This window comes from Puma concolor, chromosome A1 (assembly GCF_028749965.1).
Source record: "Puma concolor isolate L17-30 chromosome A1, mPumCon1.1.hap2, whole genome shotgun sequence".
NCBI lineage: Eukaryota > Metazoa > Chordata > Mammalia > Carnivora > Felidae > Puma > Puma concolor.
Window position 1 is genome coordinate 29,341,664 of NC_141667.1, and position 23,915 is coordinate 29,365,578.

Sequence of the window (23,915 nt, forward strand, 5' to 3'; positions counted from 1 at the left end):
TTATTTTTTCTAATGAGTTGCCAACTTAAGGGAAAGGATGTAGATTCCAACCCAGGGCAACTGCTTTCTCCTTAGCCAAAGTAACATAAAGGTAGCTTTATATAAAAAATCAGAATATTGCATTTAAAAATATTTTCTGTAACATCAGTTTAATGAGTTGTGACAATTCAACCTAGTATCTTCACATAGTTTAAGGCAAAATTAATTTGTGAGCATATCCCTTCTTTAGGCCAATTTCGCTTACTTTCAAGAAAAAACTAAAGGTTCGTGAATACCTTAAGAAGTAGTCACTTTTCAAGCTAAGCACCAAGCCTGAAACAAACACATACCTGGACAAGATAGGTTTTAGGTTTAAATCCAACAAAAAGCGAATCATTTTTTTAATGGTATGTCATACTATTTTTTAAGGTAAGTCATCCAGCATACCGAAGTAATACTCCAATATTAATTTTTGTGATGACGCGGGCCTGCTTACTTCCGAACTTTATAAATCCTCTCCATTTTTATTAGGGTTGGAATTCGTTCCCCTTCTCTCTTCCAATGTTTTCCAAGGGTCACAGTTATGGTATAGTGTGCACAACAGATTTCGCATGGTCATCCTATCTGGAACATGGCACACTCCCTCCTCTAGCTGCCCCCAAACTCTTCTCCGCCGAGACAGGCTAAAAGCAGCTTGTTTTTAGACAGCGACGCAACCAGACGCAGCCGGTCTTAAGAGCCGAATGGCCCCGCTCGTGGCCCCGAGAGTTGCGCTATAAAGCCCTCTGCAAACATACAGTCACCGTATTCGTTCCCTTGCTAACATTTATGAAATTCGTCAAGGCTGAAAGGCTATGCGCAGCCTTCCCACTGCACACGGGAACCACTGGTCTGCTCACCTGAAATTAAAACACCGCCTCGCCTCTCGTTCGAACAGCGCTTTTGTTTACAAGACGCTTTCACAAGCGTTATCTGACTTGACCCTCACGCCAAGCCTTCGAGATGACCCCCGATATCATTAGTGCCTGTTTTACTGTTGAGGAAAGGATCCTGTCCGCAGACCGGTGCTAAGGGTCACCCTCTCCCCGATGAAGGAAGCAGCTTCCCGGCGGAGGGGAGAGCACATGTGACGCCCGCGGCCCCCATCCTCTCACCTGGCCAGCGGGCCGGGCTACCACCTCCTCTCCGTGACCGGGGACTGACTTAGGCCCGTGGCGGCGGGTGCTCGGGGTCTCCGTGGTCCTCTCGATCTCCGCTTGCTCTCGGCCTCAGACCCTCGACCCCACAGTGCCTCACGCTCTCCCCATCGGGCTCACGGTCCGATCTCGCCAGACAGTGTCTGGAAGGACCGGGAAACTCCGCGTCGGCCGCAATCGTCCAGGATCTGGGACCCACTCTCCGAGGCGACGGCGGTGACGATCACTAGAAGGCCCGCAGGCTCCGCCGTAAGGAAAACCCGTCCCCAGTCAAGAGGCTGACATTTCCCAGGCAGCCTGAGCGCCGCCCACTTCCGTTTCCCCGCCTACCCCATGAGTCGCCCAGCCCCCAGCCGCAGGGGGTTGTGGGTATCTCAAAGGCGGGTAAAGTAGCCAGGAAGGAAGTAGCGGAGAGCTTGCTGGACTACAAGTCAGGGCTGAAACTACAGTTCCCAGCAGGCAGCGGGGCTGCAGACGGCCGCGGCGGAGGAGAGCGAGTAGAAGAGCCTTGCGCGCGCGGTGAGGATGGAACGTTGCTAGAGTTCGCGGGTCTTGCTGCTGGGGGTCGGAGCTGCACGCCGCGAGCCGCCGCGTGCCAAAGCGGGAATCCCGGTGGCTGGCAGTTCTGCAATTAATGCACCCATTTAAAACTCCAGAACTTGTGGACGCCATGCACAGGTAAACGGATTGCAAAAGGGGGCAGAGCTTGCATGAACCGTCTTAATTGTTTTAGGCCGCGAAAAATGCTACTTGCTAATATTGTTACTAATGCTGTAGAGTGAATAGTTGCTTAGCCCCTTTGGGAAAGCGTGGATGGCTGGATGCTTTAGTGCGGTGATCAGTGTGCGGTTTTATTTGACTTCCCTTACTGAGCTTTCCTGCTATTTTCAGTCGCTGTATGATTGCTCCCCCTCTTGTCTATTCCCTCCACTTTAAGACATTCTCAAGGCCTTCTACGTGATCGTAAATCAAAAAGCCTTTTTGATTTGCTTGGTTATTTTCTCTTTCCTACTTGGAAACTCGCCGCCGGCGCTTAAGATATGCAATTTTGTGAGCCACTGTGAAAGTTTTCTGCATTGCATAACTTGCAGTTTCATTTAGGCCTATCTTTTAATTACTCGGGTGTGTTTTTGAAAGGAACGGGCCGGGGGTGGGGGGCTTTTGTGCATTTCTGCAGGAAACACCTCCAGGAGATTCCTGACCAGGGTAGCAACGTTACTACCAGCTTCACATGGGGATGGGATTCTAGCAAGACTTCTGAACTGCTGTCAGGCATGGGGGTCTCCGCCCTGGAGAAAGAGGAGGTGGACAGTGAGAATATCCCCCAGGAACTGCTCTCAAACCTGGGCCACGCTCAGAGCCCCCCACGAAAACGGCTGAAGAGCAAGGGGAATGACAAGGATTTTGTGATAGTCCGCAGACCTAAGCTAAATAGAGACAGCTTTCCAGGTAAGGTAAACTGGCGGTCACATAAGAGGTGGATTGAACTACTTTATTGGTAATCTTTGTTTAGTGATCTTCAGGATGGCACATTTTCAAAATTGCCTACTTCTGAAGTCATTTTCCAAAGAAGTGGGACAAGTCATTTTCACAAATCTGCAGGAATCTTGGTAGATACATATTTTTAGATGCACAGTTGACTTTTAACCCATGTGAAATTTTAACCCAGGAGAAGACATACCTACCTACCTCTTAACTTTGAAGTGAATCTGCATGTTCAAAGGCCAGCTCGGTGCTACTGATAAATGGGAACATAAGCAATAATCTTGTAGGATTTTGTTATTGTTGTTTATATTCTGCTCTGTAGCCTTGGTTGAGGGTTTTGGGGTTTTTTGTTATTGTTGTTTTGTTTTTTGGCCATATTTGCTTTAGTGATTTCCAAAGAACGGCTAAAGTGAATGTTAACTATGTGTAGGGACTTCTCTCCCCAGGTCCCTCCCAAGTGGGATTCTTCTGGTATGCTGTGTCTACATTACTGCCAGCATTATGTGTTCAGTCACCCAGCCAAAAACCTGAGGGTCAGTCCCATTCTGCCATCCTCCAGCATCCAGCCAATCATTGAATCTTTCCCTCTTGTCTCCAGGATGTTTTTCAAGCTCTCATTATCTCTTGCCTGAATATTGGAATGGCTCATAATTCCAGGCTTATCCTCTGCAGATCCATCCCCAGAGCTAGAGCAGACTGACTGAAATGTAGAACTCCCCGTATCATTTCTGGCTTTGATAGCTCCCCGTCTCCAGGCTTTTCAAACAGATCAGCGTGTGCCTCCCAGAGTGGATCAGAGCCCCAAGAGTACAGAAGGCCATAGGGTAAAGGTAGTGCAATAATACTGTTTCTTGCTAGAAGGTATTTAAAACATTAAGCCAGCACATTTTTGCTGAGTACATACTATGTGCTAGGCGTTGTTCTAGGTGTTAGGGATTGTTAGGGATTTGGCAACAAACAATGTAAACATTCCTGACCTCAAGAAGCTTCTGTTGGAGAGAGAGGATGCAACAGACATAATAAATGTGGTATGTAGAATGTTAGAAAGTAATAAATGCCATGGCCAAAAACAAACATAGAACAAGTTGAGAGGGATTGGAAGTCCTGGGGTGGGAATATGGATTGCAGTTTTAAACAGGGTATTGAAGGGAAGCTTCACTGAGACATGAGCTTTTTAAGTAAAGGCATTAAGTGTGAGGAATGTGCCATGCAAATATCTTGGAGAAACGGGTTCCAAGCAGAGGGCATAGTCAGTGCAAAGACCTTGGGGCAGAAGCATGTCATGTTTGCTCAAGGAAGAAGGAAGACATGTGTGGAATGAGCTAAGGGTTGAGTAGTGGGAGATAAGGCCAGAGCTGGTATTGAGCAGAGTTGTGATGTGACCTTTTAAAAGGACACATTGATGGGATTAAACTGTAGGGGATCAAGGGTAGAAATTTAGAGATTTGTTAAGAGGTATGGGGGTAGTAATAAGTGTCACGTTCTGGATAGATTCTGACGTTAGAGTTGACAGAATTAGGCCATTGAGGTAGTCTGTAGAAGAGGTGATCAGAGGCTAAACAGGAATTGGGTGGGTGATAGCAGAGAAGAAGAGACAGATTAAAGAAATATTGAAGACGAAGTCTTACAGAGCCGGGGTAAATAAGTATATTCCTTAGTCCTCCCATTTGACTATCTTTGAAAAAGGGTTGGTTGTTTGTTTGCTTTGCTTTAAAAAATCTGTTGTTTTGGGGTTTTGACCCTTTTGTTAGGAATGAGAACCTACAGGTTATCGTCTGGAAATCTACATCAGGGGAGGGGGTGAATTAATTAGAAAGGCAATAAAGGATTGTGATCAAGTCAGACAGATCTGGCTTTGCATCCTAATTCTGCTATTTACCAACCTTGGGAAGTTATTTGAGCTCTCTTTGCCTTCATTTCTTTGTGAAATAGAATAATAATACCCACTTCATAGGTCGCTGTGAGGATTAAGGGAAAGAGTGCCCACAAAGCTCTTAGCATGTTGGGTGCACATAATACACAATAAGTAAATCCAGTTAATTTGGTCAACAAAATTTCTGACACTCATTTGGGAAGCTACTTCACTTTTTCTTTTGTCCTTAGTCCTGTTAGCCTGACCTTGTTAGTACAGAATTTTTTCTTTCAGAATTTAATGCTTCTGTTATTTTTAGCGTCTGGAGTGTAGCACTAGCAATTTGGTGTTTGACCAACTAGATGTGGTGACAGACACCACATTTCTGCTAAGATGAGCATATTTTGATTAACTTGTCCAGGGCCAGTTGCTTTTAAACATTCAGTGTGATTCCTGTATGTCCTTCCGCATTCATACACAGAGATAGAGATGTATAAATAAAAAAGTCACTGTTAAGCAAGGCACTGTAGAAACAAGAGAGATTAAGGGATGGTTGCTGGCTTGTAGGACATTGCAAGTCAAGTTGAGGAGAAAGACAACACACCCTCAGAGAAGCTCACGGCAGAAGATGGCGACCAAAACACTGGCATCCAATGAGTAGTCTAGGTAGTAAGTGCAATTGGAGGCCAGAGGAAGGGAACCCCTTGGGCCAAATTGAACCAGGTACAGCTTCCCAGGTGCAGAAGGGCTTCCAGGGTGATTCCCAGCGGATGTGGACAATCTTCCTCCTTCCACTCAGCGAAAGTGGAGGCTCTGAGGAGAGGGAAAGATCTGGAAATGGTCCAGTCAATAAGTCTACATTGTTAAAACTGACCTCAAATATATATGCCTGAAGCAAGAAGAGAAAAAACAATGTTTGATTTTTATGTTTGTTACTGCCTAAGAGAGAGGCAGGAAGGAAAACTAATAATCTACATCCTACGTGTGTGGAATTGCACACAATATAGACTGGCTAATTGGTATGGAGTGTGGAGAGGTGGATTCCCTGATGCAGGATGAGAGACAGCTGGGTAGAGGATTCCCAGTGGGCCTCCAGTGTCTGTCTGTCTCTGTCTCTCTCTGTCTCTCTCTCTCTCTGTCTCTCTCTGTCTCTCTCTCTCTCTGTGTCTCTCTCTCTCTCTCTGTCTCTCTCTCTCTCTCTGTCTCTCTCTCTCTCTGGATCATCATTCCAGGGAGTTTTGTGTGCAGTTGTCAAGACAGGTGGCTAATGGCTCTGCCAGGATTAGGGCAGAATAAGCCACACCTGCTTTATGTAGCGATCTGGTGACAGTGGCCTTGGGCTGGGAGTTTTTCCTGGTTCCTCCCTCAGCAGTCTCCCTGCAGGCCCCCAGCCAGACTCATACACATCTGGCAACTAAATCCTCCTCATCTTTTTATTTTGGAAGATAAAAACTGTGTGGCAAACGCTGTATCAGGACAGGTCTGTTTTGCCCGCGGGGTGAGTGTATGGAAGGAATTGGAAGTAAGTGGCCCAGTAGTGGGGTCAGTAACAAGCCCAAACAGGACAACTTCATTTTATTCATGTCATTAAATGCCTGTCTTGGTCCCTTTTCTCCCTACACTCCGCCCCAGTGAAAACAGTGAAACACAGTGAAAACACCGTTGAACTAATTTGTTGATTAGCTTTCCCAGGGCTGTTAAACTGCTTGACATTCCAGAGCCTGCAGTGGTTCTCAGACTGGAGACTCTAAAGTTTAGTGTCTGCTGATATCCCCAAAGGAACTTGTTCAAAGTGCAAAATTCCTGAGATTCGGATCCAAGAAGTCCTGCCTTGAGCCCGGGAATCTGCTTTTTAATGCTCACAGGCAAACATTTTTCCTCCAATTTTTTTTTTTAAACCAGTAATAAATATATTTTACATTGCGATGCTGGGTGTGTGCCTGAAACAGAAATCTCACAAAGCTGTAATTCCCCTTGCTAAGATACTTCCTATTGTGTTCCATTCCATTCTTTCAAAACAAGGCTGCTTCAACTGAATTGATTTCATGACTCACCAATGAATCTCAGCCCCCGGCTCCCAAAACTCAGCTCTGCAAGAGCCTTTATGGGGCCCTATGAGGCATCTCTTTGCCCTGCAGCTTCCTTTCATTTATTCATGCAGCCAGTAATTAATACTGAGTATTCTAGAGGTTACTAATACAGCAGTGAACGTAACAGGCAAAAGACCTCCTCTCAGACCTCCTAGAGAGTGTATATACTTTACCTTATTCTCCAAATCCTAATTTCCATGGTTTCTCCACTCTCCCCACATTTCAGAGTTGAGCAAGTTTCTTACAGAAATAGAGGGTTCTGGGGCTGAGGGGATCATTTGGGACCCTGCTTTTGTTTTACTGTGTTTTGCTTGGCAGAATGTTTGTGGTTTTTCAGAAAGGAAGCATAGATTGTTAATACTTAAAACAAGCTAACACAAGCAAATGTGAAGTGAGCCCCCACCCTTAAATATAAGAAACGGGAGGTGTGAGTGCTGGCTTGTCCTTCAAGTATAATTTGTTTATCCATGCTGAAGGAGAGGAGCAGTTTTGAGAGTCAAGAGTTTATGATTAAGATTTGGAATTTTAATTTGAATCTGAGTGTGGGTGATGTTCCAAGAAATAAATATTGCAAGGAAGTTGAGTAACCTATAGGGGTGCCTGGGTGGCTCAGTCGGTTAAGCGTCCGACATCGGCTAAGGTCATGATCTCACGGTCTGTGAGTTCGAGCCCCACATCAGGCTCTGTGCTCAGAGCCTGGAGCCTGCTTCGGATTCTGTGTCTCCCCCTCTCTCTGCCCCTCTCCTGCTCATGCTCTGTCTCTCTGTCTCAAAGATAAATGAAGACATAAAAAAAAAAAAAAAAAAAGATGAGTAACCTATACTGCAAAGATTTCATACATAGAAAATTCTTCAATAAGCTGCTCTCCCCAGAGGAGTTTGAGGCATGGGCAGTGGCGAAGTTATAGACGTGGACAGCTGGGTTTGCACGTGAAGGGTAAGTGGAAATGATGGTGGCTGAGGGTGACGACCAGCAGGTTTGTGAATCTGGCCAGTTTTCACCCCTTCGGGGCTCCAAAGTGTAACAGCCTTTGTGTAGTTGAAGACTGGCGGCCGTGGGCTTAAATAATTGTTTCCTTTTCTGTGCAGGGCTGGTGTGCAGCCTTCGGGGTGTAGAAGAGGTGAGTGGAGGAAAGTCCTGCTCTGGACTCTCCCATCCACTCAGGCAAACAGACCAGGCAGCAGAGGAGTCAGGAATCCAGGAAACAGATGGCTGATGTTTGGAGAATTAAGTATGGCAAGTAAAATTAGATTAAGCATATCACAAGCCTGGATACCAGCCGCTGGAGCTGGAAGACAGACTTCTGCCCCATCTGCTTATACAGCAGCCAGTCTCAGGCTTCAGCACCTCTAGCGAGGGGCCCTAAGGTCCGTGTCCTGTGATCAACTGAGGGAGTCCTGGGGACTTGGCTGCCAGCTGGGGCCTTGCATTTCCTTGGCTTTCGTTCCTTCCCTTCGGGAGCCAGCCTGCTTGATAACTCTTAGCATCTTTGTTTTACTCCCTCTCCCTGCCAGCCCTCCCTCCCTCCCTAGCCCTGATTGAGTTCTCTTCGCATTGTAAGTCAGGTTGAATTCTTACCTTCCTCCGTCTTGTAGAGCATCAAGCACTTAGAACAGGGGAGAGTGTGGGATGTTAGAGCATCCTGTGGTAGAAAGGACATCATTTGGAGTCAGACCTGGGTTTGAATTCCCACCCTGCCACTTGCTAGTTGTGTGGCCTTGTCGCACTTGTGTGTTCTTTTGCACTCCCCCCACCTCCCATCTCACAGACTACTCGTGTACTGACCCGAGTACATCATCTTTTCGTCCTGGGTTTTTGTCTTCAGCCTTCTTGCCTCTGCATAGCAGCGCCATGCCATTCCTTTGCAGGTACAGGGCCCACACCTGCAGTGCCCTCTGCTACCTGGCCAGCCTTCACGTAGCCACCTCTTGGGGCTCTGCACCTGCACCTCAGGGTGTGGGGTTTTGGCATACTCAGAGCAGCCCCAGCTTTGCCTCCTGGCTCTCCTGCCTAACAGCCAATAGCCCCTTGGTGAGGTTATTTAACCCTGCTGAGGCCAGTTCCCTTATCTGTAAGATGGCATGCTGCTAAATACACAGGGTTGTTGCATTTAGAGTCAGTGTGCTTGAATAAATGCTCGAGACTTTAGGGCTTTCAGTAAATGGCAGTGTTTAAATGTTAAGTTATGTATTTGTTTATTAGTTTGTCTCCAAGTGAGGCTGTTGTGCAGGGACTGTAGCTTACACCCAGCTCCCAGCACTAGTACATTAATTAGGCACCCAGGAATGTTTGCTGAAGTGGAGCCATAGGCCAACCTTATCATTTTACAAATAAGGAAACTCACTGGTCCTAAGAAGCCAGCAGTCTTGCCTGTGTGTAGAATAAAGCCAGCATTCTTCTTTGGGCTGTCAGTCATTCCTTCGTGAAACAGCATTTGAATACTTTCTAATATTCATTGCCAGGCTCTCTCCTAGGCATTGGGTGTGTGCTAGTTTCTTGATTAGCAAAGGGTAACTAGTCAACGCAAATGCAAACGCAGAGTTGGCATATTCAGTTTGCATAAAGGGAGAGTAAAAGGTATGATGCATCTAGCAAAGCTTTATTGGATGCCAGTTATGGGCTTAGTATTGTGCCGTGTGCTGGGTGTGCAAACCTGGGTCTGGGGGCTGTGGTGGTGATTTGGGAACGCTCCTCTGAGGGGGTAACAAGTTTAAGCCGAGATCTGCAGGATGAGTAGGAGTTGGACGGACGAAGACATCCAGATTCTAGTGTTAACCTTACTAGTGTGCTTCACTGCTTAGCTTTGCTGTCCTCTGCAAACCTCTGTGTTCCTTGCTGCCAATAGTGACTAGTTTTCCTCCTCGCATTTAAAAAAAAATTTTTATTTGAGAGAGAGAGATCATGAGTGGGGGAGAGGAGCAGAGGGAGGGAGGGGAGAGAGAGAGAGAGAAAGAGAGAATCCCAAGCAGGCTTCATGGAGCCCAATGCGGGGCTAGATCCCACAACCCTGGGATCATGACTTGAGACGAAATCAAAAGTTGGATGCTCAACCAACTGAGCCACCCAGGTGGCCCTCCTCCTCGCATTTTAATTACCTAGCTCATGTTGTTCTAATTGTTTCTGATTTCTTGTATGTTCCCAATAAAATAGGCACCAAATTCATTAATTTATTTCTCCTGCCCTGCACTTCACAACAAGCCTCCCTAATTTCCTTTTCCACTGTCTTTATAGGACGCATGGTGCCCCATCCATAGCCCCTCGAAGCTCAGCACTCCTTTATGTGCCAGGTTTTCTCCTGCATACAGATATGACTGCTTGATGCCTTTCTCTGGGCAGGCATGTGGGAATTAACATTTCTGCCCCACTCCCAGAAGCCCACACCCAGTGACTGAGAGTTGTTGGTGGATTAATACCCCAGCACCCATGCTCTTGGCTGAGACAGACAGCTCTGGGGCAGGGTGCTATGGGGTCTCCTGGAGTCCCCGGCAGACTTGAACTCCACTTGGCAATGGCAATAACCTGCTTATTAACATTTCCCCGAATTAGCTTCTTTCCTTTCCATATCTCTTCACTTTCCAATGCTTCCTGGGATTACTTAGCAAAATAAACTACTTGACTTCAGGTCCTCAGGATCTGCTTCTGGGGGTCCCAAACTTAGATAGAGGGCTGTTTGGGCCTCTTGGTCAATCACATGCTGCAGCCCTCATCCAAACCCTATTAAAACCCGGTGTGTTTTCAAATAAGTGAAATTCCAAGCAGCAGCGAACAGTCATCACAAAAGGCAAATGTGCAGCTTTAATGGAGAGAGGAGAGAGATAGAGGCAAGAAGGAGAAAGGAAAGTTTGACTCTGCTGCTTGATGTCTTCCCTTATATTATTTAATCTCCACAGGGAACTACTTTGCAAAATAAATCATTTTATTCCTGTTCCTGCAGATGCAGAAACCGAGCCCGAGGGATTAGGTAACCTGCCCAGTATTCACAGACTTGGGCCACAGAGATGCATTCCCATCAGCGTGCTTCCCTTCCAGTGGTTCTCACCCTCGGGGAGGCCAGGCACCTGGTGTCACGAGGAGTGGACAGATCGTAGTGCAAGTCCTAGTGTGGTCTCAACATCCTGGATTTGAAATAACGAAGCGTGTGACTTTTTTGCCAAATCCAATGCTAGAATCTGATCTACGTATTCAAGAGGCACCAGAGGTCAGGGAGTTCAGAAGAGTTAATGGAAGGAGAACTTAAGAAAAGCTAATGTATCAACTTTTTCGAATTTGGGAAGCAGAGCAGGAGCCGTATTTGAGAACCCCTGTCCTCTGTCCATGCTGAGCTTGGAGGAGCCTTGTGGTGAAGGGGGGTTGTTGCCACACTGAGAAGCCTCAGGGTGATCTCCAGCTGCCTCCCTGCATTGTGGTCCAGGGTCAGCATGGATGGTCTGCCCTCATCCCTTTACTCCTGGTTTCAGGGCCTCAGTGAATCATTTTGTCCTCAGGGAGGGAGGGGCAGGCATTCATTGAGCAACTGCATATTTCCTCATTTTTCAGTAGAGCCCACTTCCTCCAGGAAGGCTTCTCTGATCTCTCCTCTACCACCATCCACTGCACAGCACAGCACTGTGATCCCTATTGCAGCCCATTATGATACTTCATTGAAATTTCCCATTTGTGTCTCAAACCCTGAGCTGGCCATCCCTTTCCATATTTGTAGAACAGACACCCACAGATAGGACGTGTTAAGTAAGTATATGCATGTATATATCATACGAATGTATCAGACACCATGCGAGTTTCAGGAAATACAAAGATTATTTTTTTGAAAAATACTTTTTTGTTCCCAAGAACTCATGGTCCAGCAGGGGCAAGGGCTAAACAAATGAGTAAGTAAATAATAAAATTGTGGTTAAAAAAAAGTGACCCATTTTTGGTGATGTCATGGGAAGCCTTCCATAAGCACTGGGGCTCTAATAGCAACTTGATTTTAAATTAATAGCAATCGGGGCAGGCACAGCACGTACAGGGCCTCTGAGATGTGGCGCAGAATGACTCATTCTACAAATTACAAGTAAGTCCAAATGGCTAGAACATATTTCTAGGTAATGAACCTAGAAAAATGAGTGGGTCCGTGACATAAATTTCATGCTAAGCAGTTTGGACCTTAGGCTACATATTTGGGGGGGACCATGGAGATGTTCAAACTCGGAAAGATTGCCCAAGAATACCACCCAGAGACAGCAAGTGCCACGTTTATCACCCTCAGTACTTTTCTCCATCATGTTCTCCACAGAGCCTGGTTCAGTGTACCTGTGCAGGAAATCCACCTTTTTAGATAACGGGGAGGAGGGACAGTGTGTTAGTAATCAGGGTTCTCCAGAGATGTGGAAAAAATAAGAGATGTAGGGAGATTTATTATAAGGACTTGGCTCACACTATTACGAAAGCTGGGAAGTACCCAGGTCCACAGTGCAAAGGCCCAGGGACCAGGAGAGCAGATGGTTCCAGTTCACATCTGAAGTCAGGAGATCCATGTCCCAGCTCAAAGGCAGGGAGAAAACCAATTCTCATCAGGACTTGGATTGAATGAGATTCACTCACGTTGGAGAAGGGAATCTGTTTCTCAGTCAACAGACTCCCAACGTTCATCTCCTCCAGGAACCCCTCACAGACACACCCATAATAGTGTTGAACCAAATATTTAGCCTCCCCCTGACCCAGTCAAGCTGACATCAGTCCTGTGAACCATCACAGAAGGGAGAGGATAGCGCTAGACTTGGTGTACAAGAGCGAGTGGAGGTACAGGGAGACTGACTAGGAAGGTGAGTTACTGAACTGATCTAAACACTCAGTATTTCTTCCATGCATACCTGTTTCCTTCTTGGCCATTGTCCTATTATCCTGATCTTGTGGGTTATGTTCTGTATGTTCCTATGTAAGAGTTCTATTGAGACACTGCTTTTATAAGACAAAACTCATCTTAAAATATCCACCTTTTTCCCCCCTCCAGTTTTGTTTTGTTTTGTTTTTAATGTTTCTGTTGGAGAGAGAGTGTGTGCAGGGGAGGGCAGAGAAGGAGACACAGAATCTGAAGCAGGCTCCAGGCTCTGAGCTGTAAGCACAGAGCCTGACACAGGGCTCAGACTCGCAAACCATGAGATCGTGACCTGAGCCAAAGTAGGACCCTTCTACTGACTGAGCCACCCAGGCGCCCCTCCAGTTTTTTGTTTGTTTGTTTGTTTTTTAACACAGCCCAAGCAATCCTTTCAGAATTTTCTGTGCTCAGCACTCTCTGGTGGTTCCTCACAACATTCAGAGTCAGAGCTGAAGGCCTCATGATGTAGAGTCCTGCATGACCTGGCCCCGACATCTCTCATCTTCTGTCACCTCCCTGCTCATTCTTCTGTTCCTCAAAACAAACATTCTGTTCCCTATACCTAGAAAACATGGCTCCCTAATTTTGTTCAAGCCTTTGCTCAGTAATCGCTGTCTCAGTGAGGCCTTCCTTGACCGCTTTGTTGAGATTCTGAACACTGGCCCCTGTACTTCCTGTCCTCTCTTTTACTCTGCTTAACTTTTCTGCATAGCACTAATCAATTTTTCCAGATCTTGTAATGTATTTTTATATGTGTGATTGTTTCCTCCCACTAGAATGTAAGTCCCGTGAAGCTAAAATGCTTTGTCTATCTGATTTATTGCTCTCTCCCCAACACCTAGAATGCTCCCTGGCACCATAGTAAATAGAGAGATAGATGAAAGCACCCTTCTGATAGTGCACTTGTAGGCAAATGGACTTCTGAGTGCTTTCTGTAAATCTGATCTGAAAGAAAGAGGAAAAAACTTCATTTGCCTTGTAGATAAGGTCAATACTTGATGGCTGAATCCACCACCGAATCCACTTCTGAGAGAAACCAGGCATTTCTTAGCCATGGAGGGCATCAATGTCTTAGACATTATTGTATGCCATGGAGGGGGGGACTTGCTCTGTACCGCCTTTAATATAGCCCTTACTAAGGTTGGCCAGCAGATGCTGAAGGGAAAAATGATACGAAAAGTATTCTTGGTTTTCTCTTTTCTCCTTTGCTGAGAAGGTGTGGTGCCTCACCGCAGGGTACGGAGACAGTGGGTGAACAGAAAAACAATTGTGGGATGAGTAATTCGATTAGTGTTAAATTCCCCCTGTAAGTTAAATGTTGTGTATCCTTTAAGTGCATGAAAAGACTCAGTAGACTTGATTGGGTGAATGAGTGGTGATTAGAAGACACGTTGTTTTTCTCCCTCAAAGGTGTTTCATGGGACTCCCTTCCGGACGAGCTGCTCTTAGGAATCTTTTCCTGTCTGTGCCTCCCTGAACTCTTGAAGGTCTCCAGTGTTTGTAAGAGGTGGTATCACCTAGCGTAAGTATTTTTTACCCCTTTTGGTTTATGTGTGGAAGGAGAAGAGAAGGGTTATTTATTTATTCATTTGGATCTAGTGAAACTAAAAAAACAAGAAAAATACAGTACCACAAAGCAAACTAGGTATCTTCATGTATTTAATATTAGTGACTTCATTTCACAGCGGAAGGGAAGAGTCTCCTGGAGGTGTAAACATACCCACCTCGGAGAACTTTTTCCTATATTATTGCTGGTGGGATGCCGACTCTCGACCAGGTGATGTCCTAGGAGTGAAGGGGGATGCCAACGGTTTCTCACACCCGTGGGCCAGGCAGTGAGCGCAGAGGGGAGAACACAGGTCCTGGTATTAGATCCAAATGCAAACCTAGTCTCTGCCACCTAGCACTCTGGGACCTTAGTGACGTTCTTGACACTTCTGAGCCTCGGTCCCCCATATATAAAATAGAGATCGTAGTACCTTCCAGACAGTTATGAGGATGAAGCATAAAGATGGCGGTGCAGTGCCTGGCTGGTGGAAGCGTGTCGCACATGGAAACCAATAGTCACGGGTGTCTCTGTTGGTTCGGGATTGCCACTTTTCAAGTGTGAACGGTGAGCTGCACAGGGAACGTCTTGGTGAGTTGGAAGGCAGTAACAGGCCAGAAGTGGGGGAAGGCTTTGTTTGCAGTTAGAACTTTTGTCCGTTCTTCACCGCCTGTCCTCCCCAGCCAGCTCCTAGCCATCCTTTGCGCTTAAAGGCCATCTATCTCTCTTCTCCCTGCACATCTCTGGAGTTCTTATTGTGAGCCAGCAAGGGCCCCTTCCCGTCCATTCAGGGGTGTGTGGGCAGTAAGACGCCCCGGGTATTTACAGAGTGGGCTGTTTGCTTAGAAGAGCCACGGGGAGGTGTGCACCCCTGGAATGCTGGAGCCAGTGGTGGCGGAGTTTCCCTGATCCCTCCCTAAGTGACCCCATATCGATTTTCTTTCAGCCAGCTCTCCTCTTCATGCAGAGTCTGTTAATCTTCGTATCAGTTGTCATAAAAGCAATAACCAGCATTTATTAAGCACTTGTTATGTGCCAGGTACTGTAGTCGTGCCTTCTTGTTAATAGAAGTCAAATAACACGTTGACAGTTTCTTTATGCAGCGATATTTCAAAGCCCTGCCGGTGGTCTGCTTATTTCAAGCAATATTAAAGAATAAAATTCTAGTAGGCATTGAAAATGTTCCCTCATGTGCTTGATCTCATGTTTTCTTTTTTTTGTTAAGTTGAATTAAACTGTGGCTATTACAGCCCCCTGGTTTACTGTTCAGTACATTTTAGTACCTCAGTTTTGCTTTAGAAACACTATCCAAAATCTAAGTAATATTTTTCCTTTTTCCTTTCACATTAGTTCATACAAATACATATATTTCCATGCATGTATATACGTTTTTTGTTTTTGTTTTTAAGCTTAAAGGGTATTGTAAAACAGCCCAACTCCTTTTTAGGGTTCCTTTTTCCTAGTAGATATTTGATAGTACTATTTCTTAATAAAGTACAGTTGGCCCTTCAACAACATGGGGGTTTGGAGCACTGACCCCACCCAGCCCAGTCAAAAATCCACATATAACTTTTGACTCCCCAAAAACTTAACTATGAATAGACTACTATTGACCAGAAGCTTTACCCATAACATGAACAGTTAACACAGGTTTTATATGTTATATGTGTTGTATACTCTTATTCTTACAATAAGGTAAGCCAGAGAGAAAATGTTAAGAAAATCATAAGAAAAAAATACATTTACAGTACTGTGCTATAAAAAAATCTGCATGTGGGGCGCCTGGGTGGCTCAGTCGGTTGAGCAGCCGACTTTGGCTCGGGTCATGATCTCGCGGTCCGTGAGTTCGAGCCCCGTGTCGGGCTCTGTGCTGACAGCTCAGAGCCTGGACCCTGTTTCAGATTCTGTATCTCCCTCTCTCTGACCCTCCCCCGTTCATGCTCTGTCTCTCTCTGTCTCAAAAGTAAATAAACGTTTAAAAAAATAAATAAATAAATAAATAAAAAATCAGCATGTTAGTGAACCTGCATAGTTCAAACCCATGTGCAAAGGTCAGCTATAGGGCTGACCTCCCTCCTTTTAGTTATATTTACGTGTTACTTAGGGTGATTGTGGTAACTTATTTATGCTTATCAAAAACAGCAGGTGGGATCATTTAGGTAACTTTGAACCTACCTACCTATTCAATAATGTATACTGAAATACATATATAGATGAAGATGGAAGCTAATCTGTGAGATGAGCAAGAAATGGTCAATAGTATCTCAAAAGTATCATAGCTAATTGTATTGTCAACTCAGAAACACAGCTTCCTTCGGAATTTGCTTCAAGGTGATTTATGGCCATCTCTCTCTTTTTTTTTTTTTTTTTTTTTTAACAAATTTTTCTTTTTTTTTTTAAACTTTTTTTTGTTTTTTAATTTTTTTTTTCAACGTTTATTTATTTTTGGGACAGAGAGAGACAGAGCATGAACGGGGGAGGGGCAGAGAGAGAGGGAGACACAGAATCGGAAACAGGCTCCAGGCTCTGAGCCATCAGCCCAGAGCCCGACGCGGGGCTCGAACTCACGGACCGCGAGATCGTGACCTGGCTGAAGTCGGACGCTTAACCGACTGCGCCACCCAGGCGCCCCTGGCCATCTCTCTCTTGTTCTGTAACAGTGGTAAGAGCCTCTGGTATCCAGTGCCCCTGACTTAACTAAGGACCTCCTCTTTTCCAGGTTTGATGAGTCCCTGTGGCAGACCTTGGACCTCACAGGTAAAAACCTGCACCCGGATGTGATCGGCCGGCTGCTGTCTCGAGGGGTGGTTGCCTTCCGCTGCCCACGATCATTTGTGGATCAACCATTAGTTGAACATTTCAGGTAAAAAAAAAACAAAAAAAAAAACTAGAAAAGACTATTTCTAAATCTTGAGGTAGAAGCAGATGAAAACTTACCTTTTTTCTATGTCCAGCCTTCTGGCCTGTGACAAGTCAGCTATGCAGTGGAATGTTAAGTGCATGCTTTGCTATATGGCCTTTATGCTGAATCATGGCACTGCTTACCGTGATCCCATTCCCACTTTAAGTCAGGGTTACTTTTGGGCTCTTCCTGAGGGTCAGAGATGCACATTTTGCTTCTCAGGGGGGAGGGGGGTCCTCAGCAGATGCTCCTCGTGAGTCGCTTGAGGCAGGGGCCATGCACAGTACTCAACCAGCCTAGCTCTTGCCGCACTGGCCAGTTCTGATAAAGACAGTGTGTGAGGAGTCTTCCCGGATTTTGTAGCTCTGGGTTTCTGATCCAATGGTGGACAGATTTGCAACCTGAAAGAAATGCCCTCTTTTTGTTTGCCTTGTGGAATGTTTTTGAAAAACTACTTCTCTTTTCCTCGTAGTTTTGCAGTATGGTTTAATGCCATCCCAAACTTGAGTGGAATGACTAGATACCGAACAGAAAGATAAGCTAAAAATGGCAGAGTTAAGGACAAAACAGGGATCCCAACTCTAGTTCTTTCCCCTTCCCTCCATGGTCATATGACTGCACCCCTCTTCCACTGGTGTTTATCCTTCTCCCATGGCTATTCCTTCTGGGTCTTCTTCACATGTGCCTCTTTCTCTGCTACTCTGGGGTCTGTCCCTGGCTGCCTTCCTCAATCCACACACTGTCTGGACACGCTGTCATACACCCACAGTTGTGCCAGAACCTTCCAATCCTCTTCTCTAGTTCATCCCTCTCTTTCCAACAACTAGGTCCAATTACCTAGAAACTTCCACACCTGTGTTTCCTCCAGGCCTCTCAATATTAGCCCTTTACAGCTTGCTCTTCTGCTGTCTTTTCTGTTTCAGTAATTCACTCACTCACCTCTGCCTCGAGGCATCATATGCAGAATCTTCTTGTCAGCCACCTCCAGCTCGTTCTCATGATGCCCACTGACTAATTTCCTAAGCAAAATGGGCAGCACCGTTTTGACCTGGCAGAAATCCTCCTGAATTTTAAAATGAGTGAGGGAAAGGAGTTACTAGTAGGAATTATTTTAAGACCAAAACTGTACTTGAAATGTGTAGTAAGGATCCTGTTTGTGATTGGCTGCTCATTTGGGGAGGGGATGAGGTTGGATTTGATCTGGAGGTACTTGTGTGGGCCACCTTACATAGCCTCTCTTTTCTCCTGTCTGTGTTCAGCTCTTTCCGTGTGCAACACATGGATCTGTCCAACTCTGTAATCGATGTGTCTACCCTCCACGGCATTCTGTCCCGGTGCTCCAAGCTGCAGAATCTAAGCCTGGAAGGCCTCCAGCTGTCAGATCCCATTGTCAAGTGAGTGGCCGTCAGAAACATGTCCCACAGGCAGTTGTTTTCTGTATGTTAATTTTGTTTCCGGAATATATGTGGGGTGCCCTTCTGTCCATCTCCAGATGGACTCAGAAAGTATCTGTGCTTCTGCAGTACTGTGCGGGACTCATCCAGGCAATGCAAGTTGGCATGCTAACTATATGCCAGGACTTATGCTAGGTTCTAGACAAGCAAGGATGAATAGAGGCCCACTCCCTGCCCCATTCATGGGAGAGACAGATAATTACAGTGCAGTGTGTTTGTTAGATGCATGCATCCCACAGAGAGACCTAGTTAAATTTAGGGAGGGCAGCCTTCTCAGAGGAAGTGACTCTTAAGCTGAGTATTGCAGATATTCAGGTTGGAGATCCCCATGTGACAAGGTAAAGAAGCAGTCTAGGTAAAGCCGCCTGTGCAGTTCTAAACTCTGAAGTAGTTGGGAACTGCTGGAGCATAGGGCACAGTGAGGAGGTGACAGGAGGTGAGGACCTGATCATAATGGGCCCCTGCCATGCTATAAGAAGTCTGGACTCCATGATAGGCACTGAAGAGGGAAGTGTCGTAAAGAGACTGGATCTGAGAATGGAAGGAACGTGTCAGAGTTCAAATTTAGGAAAATAACTTGTTAGGCACCTTGGCAGGTTAATCAGACAAGGAAAAAACTAGACTACTTAAGACGGTTTTGTGTTCACTCAGGTAAGAAATGATGAAACCTGATGTAAAAAATACATAAAATTAACTACCAACATTTATTGGGCACTTTCAAAGGTCATCTCATAAATTCTCACAGCAACCTATGATGTAAGCTCTTGTTGTTCAGATATGAAAACTGAGGCACAGAGAGGTTGAATAACTTGTCCAAGGTCTCACAGGTAGTTAAGTGGCAGAACCAAGATTTGAACTTGGTTATAGAGTGTGATTCCAGAACTCTAGCTCTTAATCACTGAATCCACTAACACAAGGCATTTGAGAATGCAGAAGAGAGGGCAAATTTGAGAGAAGTTTAATTGAAAGAACCTGGAGACTTGACAAGTAAAAGTGTGCCTACAAGTTAATGCTAATTATGGACGAAAAAGAAATAATGTTTATTCCATCATTCTTTTCTTTTTTTAATTTAAAAACTACATTGGGGCTCCTGGGTGGCTCAGCCAGTTAAGTGTTCCACTCTTGATCTCAGCACAGGTTTTGATTTCATGGTCATGAGTTCAAGCCCCGCATTGGGCTCCACGCTGGGCGTGCAACCTACTTAAAAAAATAATAAAAAATAACTAAAACTACATTGATTAGTATTTCTTGTGTGCTTCCTTTGTGCCAGGCATGTACTGAGCCCTTTATCACATTATATAATTTAATCTTAACAACCCTACCAAGAAGGTACTGATACTGCCATTTCACAGATGAATTAACTGAGGCAAAGCATCCTGCTTGGTGTCATACAGAGTGAGACAGGAGTTGAAACTCACTTCTGGCTCAAAGCCCTGTGTGTTTGAGTACTTAACTTCTCTAGCCTGTTTTCCTCAGAATGCTTACTAATTGAGTAATAGTGCGTATTGGTATTCTGACATTTTCCTCCTTTTCCAGTAACCTAGCACAGAACTCAAATTTATTGCGACTAAATCTTTCTGGGTGCTCTGGATTCTCCGAATCTGCCCTGAAGACTTTGCTGAGCAGCTGTTCCAGGTAAGAATGATGTGAGATTTGATTATAGAACTGTTTTGGCAAATATACAACTATCCCTCCCATGAGAGTAGAATCGAATATATTTCTTGAGCTCTTCCTGACTCCGTGCTCCTGATGGTAACACAGCATCCATCCTTTACCCTCTGAACTTTCTGTTCAAGCTGAGGAGGCAGATCACTTGGGTTTGCTGGGGATACTTGTGTAGTGATCCCCCTTCTTTTTTTACTATTAAAATAAGGGAAATTTAGTACTGTGTTTATCAACAGTATGGTTGAAATTAATCTGTTTATACCTGACTATTCAGTCAGGCCTTTTCCCTATAATATCTATAGACCTAACTTAACGCAAATATCATAAATTTGGGTGGCTCCATGAAAAATATCTTTTGTGTCATATAATAATGTTAGTATATAAATAAAGGCTACAGTTACAGATACTACTAAATGGGAGGGGGACATGGCTCAGAATACACAATACTGTGTTGTGTGTGTGCATTTGTGTGTCCTTTTTAATAATTCTTAATCTTTCTACTGTAGCATTGTGTGTCTCTTTAATTTTTTTAATGTTTATTTATTATTTTGAGAGAGAGAGAGCACAAGCAGGGGAGGGGCAAAGAGAGGGAGACACAGAATCTGAAGCAGGCTCTAGGCTTTGAGCTGTCAGCACAGAGCCTGACATGGGGCTCGAACTCACCAACTGAGATCAGGACCTGAGCAGAAGTCGGACACTTAACTAATGAACCGACCACCCAGGCACCCCCGTATATCTCTTTAATCTGTTGAAAGTAGATTACCTTTGGATAAAAATGTTATCAGTGAAGTAAAATGTGTAACCCTACATTTATTCAGCAGTGTCAGGAATGGGGTTTGTGGTTTAATGGTTGGATATTGTCTTTGAGTCCTTCATTTGCTCAGTTAGCAGAGGCCAGGTAAGATGAAGTGGCTTTTTGCAATGTCAACATTTCTTTATTGGGAATCCCTGGTATAATCCACTGATACATATTTTTTTAAAGTGTCTCGAGTGATTGTTCAGTCTCTGGTTGTTTGCTAACAACCTGGTTGGTTGAAAAAGAAAATAGCCTAGAGTTTCTCCATCTAGTCCTGTAATGAGGTTTGAGCCATCTAGAGGAGAGTGTTCCCTCCATTTCCAGAAGGGGGCATCACTCACTAAGGCAACTTTCTGAGGCAAACCAGGGCAGGGGAGTGTGTCAGGAGGGGAGAAGGCAGTTTCAGGTGAGCAGAGGGAGGTAGCTGCTTAGAGAAGCAGAGGTTCTGTGCGTGAAATGGCAAGGACTCTATCCATGGCTTTGTGTTCTCTTTGCAGCTTGAGACAGTGCTACTTACAGAACTCATTCCTGTGTTGTGCTTTCACGCTTTCCTTATTTCCCCTCTGGTGTGCAGATTGGATGAGCTGAACCTCTCCTGGTGTTACGACTTCACTGAGAAGCACGTGCAAGTGGCTGTCGCGCATGTGTCAGAGACCGTCACCCAGCTGAACCTCAGTGGCTACCGAAAGAATCTCCAGAGATCAGGTAAGACCCACTGGACACTGGACCCTTAACCGCGACCACACCGGCAGAAGGTTTCATTTACTGCAGAGCTTCTAAGTGCTGTCCTGCCTCCATTGTCTCAGTCCAGTACGCATAGTCTTGTTCCCATTGTCCAGAGGAGGTAGCAGCCGATTGGAAGGGTTAGGTGATGGACAGCCGGTGGGGCAGCATCAGGATTCGAATCCAGAATCTGGAAGTGAAAGCCCTTGTACTTTCAACCAATTTAAGCAGAACTTCTTTTAGTCAGCTGAATTATTAGGTAAGACCCCCAACATAGAATAGATGAATGCGGTGTTTGATCAGTAAGCAGTGGTGCTCAACCAGGGAGAGTTTTCCTGCCAAGGGGACATTCGAGGACGTCTGGAGACATTTGTGATTGTCACAGCTGCAGGGATGCTACTGGCATCCAGTGGGCAGAAGCCCGGAATGCAAGAAAGCAATGCACGGGACAGCAGAAGAACACAAAAAGGTAATCTGACCCAAATGTCAGAAGTGCCAAGGTTTGAAAAACCCTGTTCTCAGCCCTGTTTATAAGATCATATTACAACTCTTCTTAATTCAGTCTAAGAGGATCATGATGTTGTTTAGTTTAATACGGGCATTTGAAGTCAGGGGTAATGTGTGAATAGCCAACAGTCTTTGTAAGCCTCGACATTCAGTTGTGCTTTAATCTTCTAATATTGGCAAAACCTCGATTTGCAGAGATAAGTGTTTGCAAATGGCACAGTTTTTTTTTTTAATGGCTTCCCCTCAAGCTCTCAGGCTGTGGGCCACGCAAAGCCTTGTGAAGCTGCCAGCGCACCTCAGCCGTGTCTTTATGACTTGACGTTAGCTCATAACTGTTTTATTTATTACAGAGTTTATTATACTTTAAAAGATTTGAATCAGACATTTGGAGAATGTATCTTCTTAGAATATTAGTATTTGAGACATGCTTCTCCAGAACAAATGTGTCTTTGGCAAAGTAAGATGTATCAGGCAATCAGAAGAGGAGCTAGATTCTTGGGAGCGGCCAGGGAGTTGAGTCCTTTGCCTGTGCCCAAGTCCAGATGCCTGCATCTTCAGACAGGGGATTATTTTCTTTTCTTTTTTTTTTAAATTTTTTTATTTTTTTAAATTTACATCCAAATTAGTTAGCATATAGTGCAACAATGATTTCGGGAGTAGAGTCCTTAGTGCCCCTTACCCATTTAGCCCATCCCCCCTCCCACAAGCCCTCCTGTAACCCTCAGTTTGTTCTCCATATTTATGAGTGTCTTCTGTCTTGTCCCCCTCCCTGTTTTTACATTATTTTTGTTTCCCTTCCCTTATGTTCATCTGTTTTGTCTCTTAAAGTCCTCATATGAGTGAAGTCATATGACTTTTGTCTTTCTCTGACTAATTCCACTTAGCATAATACTCCTCCAGTTCCATCCACGTAGTTGCAAATGGCAAGATTTCATTCTGTTTTGATTGCCGAGTAATCCTCCATTGTATATATATACCACATCTTCTTTATCCATTCATCCATCGATGGACATTTGGGCTCTTTCCATACTTTGGCTATTGTTGCTAGTGCTGCTATAAACATGGGGGTGCATGTGTCCCTTTGAAACAGCACACCTGTATCCCGTGGGTAAATGCCTAGTAGTGCAATTGCTGGGTCGTAGGGTAGTTCTATTTTTAGTTTTTTGAGGAACCTCCATACTGTTTTCCAGAGTGGCTGCACCAGCTTGCATTCCCAAGGGGATTATTTTTTTTAGGCATCTGTAAAAGCAGCAGAGTATTTTTCTTATGACTCTCCTATACACACGATACTTGTGTTTTACATTTTTCTCCTTTATTTTTTTTTTTTTAAATTTTTTTTCAACGTTTTTTATTTATTTTTGGGACAGAGAGAGACAGAGCATGAACGGGGGAGGGGCAGAGAGAGAGGGAGACACAGAATCGGAAACAGGCTCCAGGCTCCGAGCCATCAGCCCAGAGCCCGACGCGGGGCTCGAACTCACGGACCGCGAGATGGTGACCTGGCTGAAGTCGGACGCTTAACCGACTGCGCCACCCAGGCGCCCCCATTTTTCTCCTTTAAATACTGTTTTAAATCTGATTACAGTATTATACCTTCTCAAAAATACAGAAAATATGGAAAAACAGCAAGAAAAACAAATCATCAGCAATCTCACTAACATCTTGCTGCTTTTTTTCCTGCATAAAAGTGTTTTTTAAATTGGGACATAGTGCATGAAATACTTTAGAAAACCCTTTTATTCCCTCCAGATAATCCCATTTTTAGTAGCTCTCCTACATCATTGTCAGTGGCTGTGTGATATTCCATCAAATAGATAAAGAATGATTTATATTGATTGAATAATAATTCCTTCACTTGATCTC

General features: G+C 44.9%; 2 protein-coding genes across 8 annotated transcripts in view; one reads left to right on the forward strand and one right to left on the reverse strand.

Moving 5' to 3' along the window:
* The window catches only part of LMBRD2 (LMBR1 domain containing 2), a 48,949-nt gene extending 47,440 nt beyond the window's left edge, over nt 1-1,509 (reverse strand). For 4 of the 7 annotated variants that reach the window (XR_015240774.1, XR_015240772.1, XM_086677141.1 and 1 more), the window contains exon 1: nt 1,134-1,508. The gene's annotated coding sequence lies outside the window, so the exon portion shown is untranslated. Of the gene's footprint in view, nt 1-1,133 lie in introns of all 7 variants that reach the window. The other 3 variants (XM_086677134.1, XM_086677153.1, XM_025924449.2) reach the window with 2 other exon arrangements.
* Nucleotides 1,510-1,637: 128 nt separating this feature from the next.
* SKP2 (S-phase kinase associated protein 2) overlaps nt 1,638-23,915 on the forward strand; it is a 33,389-nt gene continuing 11,111 nt past the window's right edge. Inside the window, exons 1-7 of the mRNA XM_025924705.2 lie at nt 1,638-1,853; nt 2,353-2,624; nt 13,870-13,981; nt 16,725-16,868; nt 18,167-18,301; nt 19,898-19,996; nt 21,397-21,527. Of these exons, the coding sequence (XP_025780490.1) occupies nt 1,810-1,853; nt 2,353-2,624; nt 13,870-13,981; nt 16,725-16,868; nt 18,167-18,301; nt 19,898-19,996; nt 21,397-21,527 (937 nt within the window). The 5' untranslated portion in view covers nt 1,638-1,809. The remainder of the gene's footprint in view (nt 1,854-2,352; nt 2,625-13,869; nt 13,982-16,724; nt 16,869-18,166; nt 18,302-19,897; nt 19,997-21,396; nt 21,528-23,915) is intronic.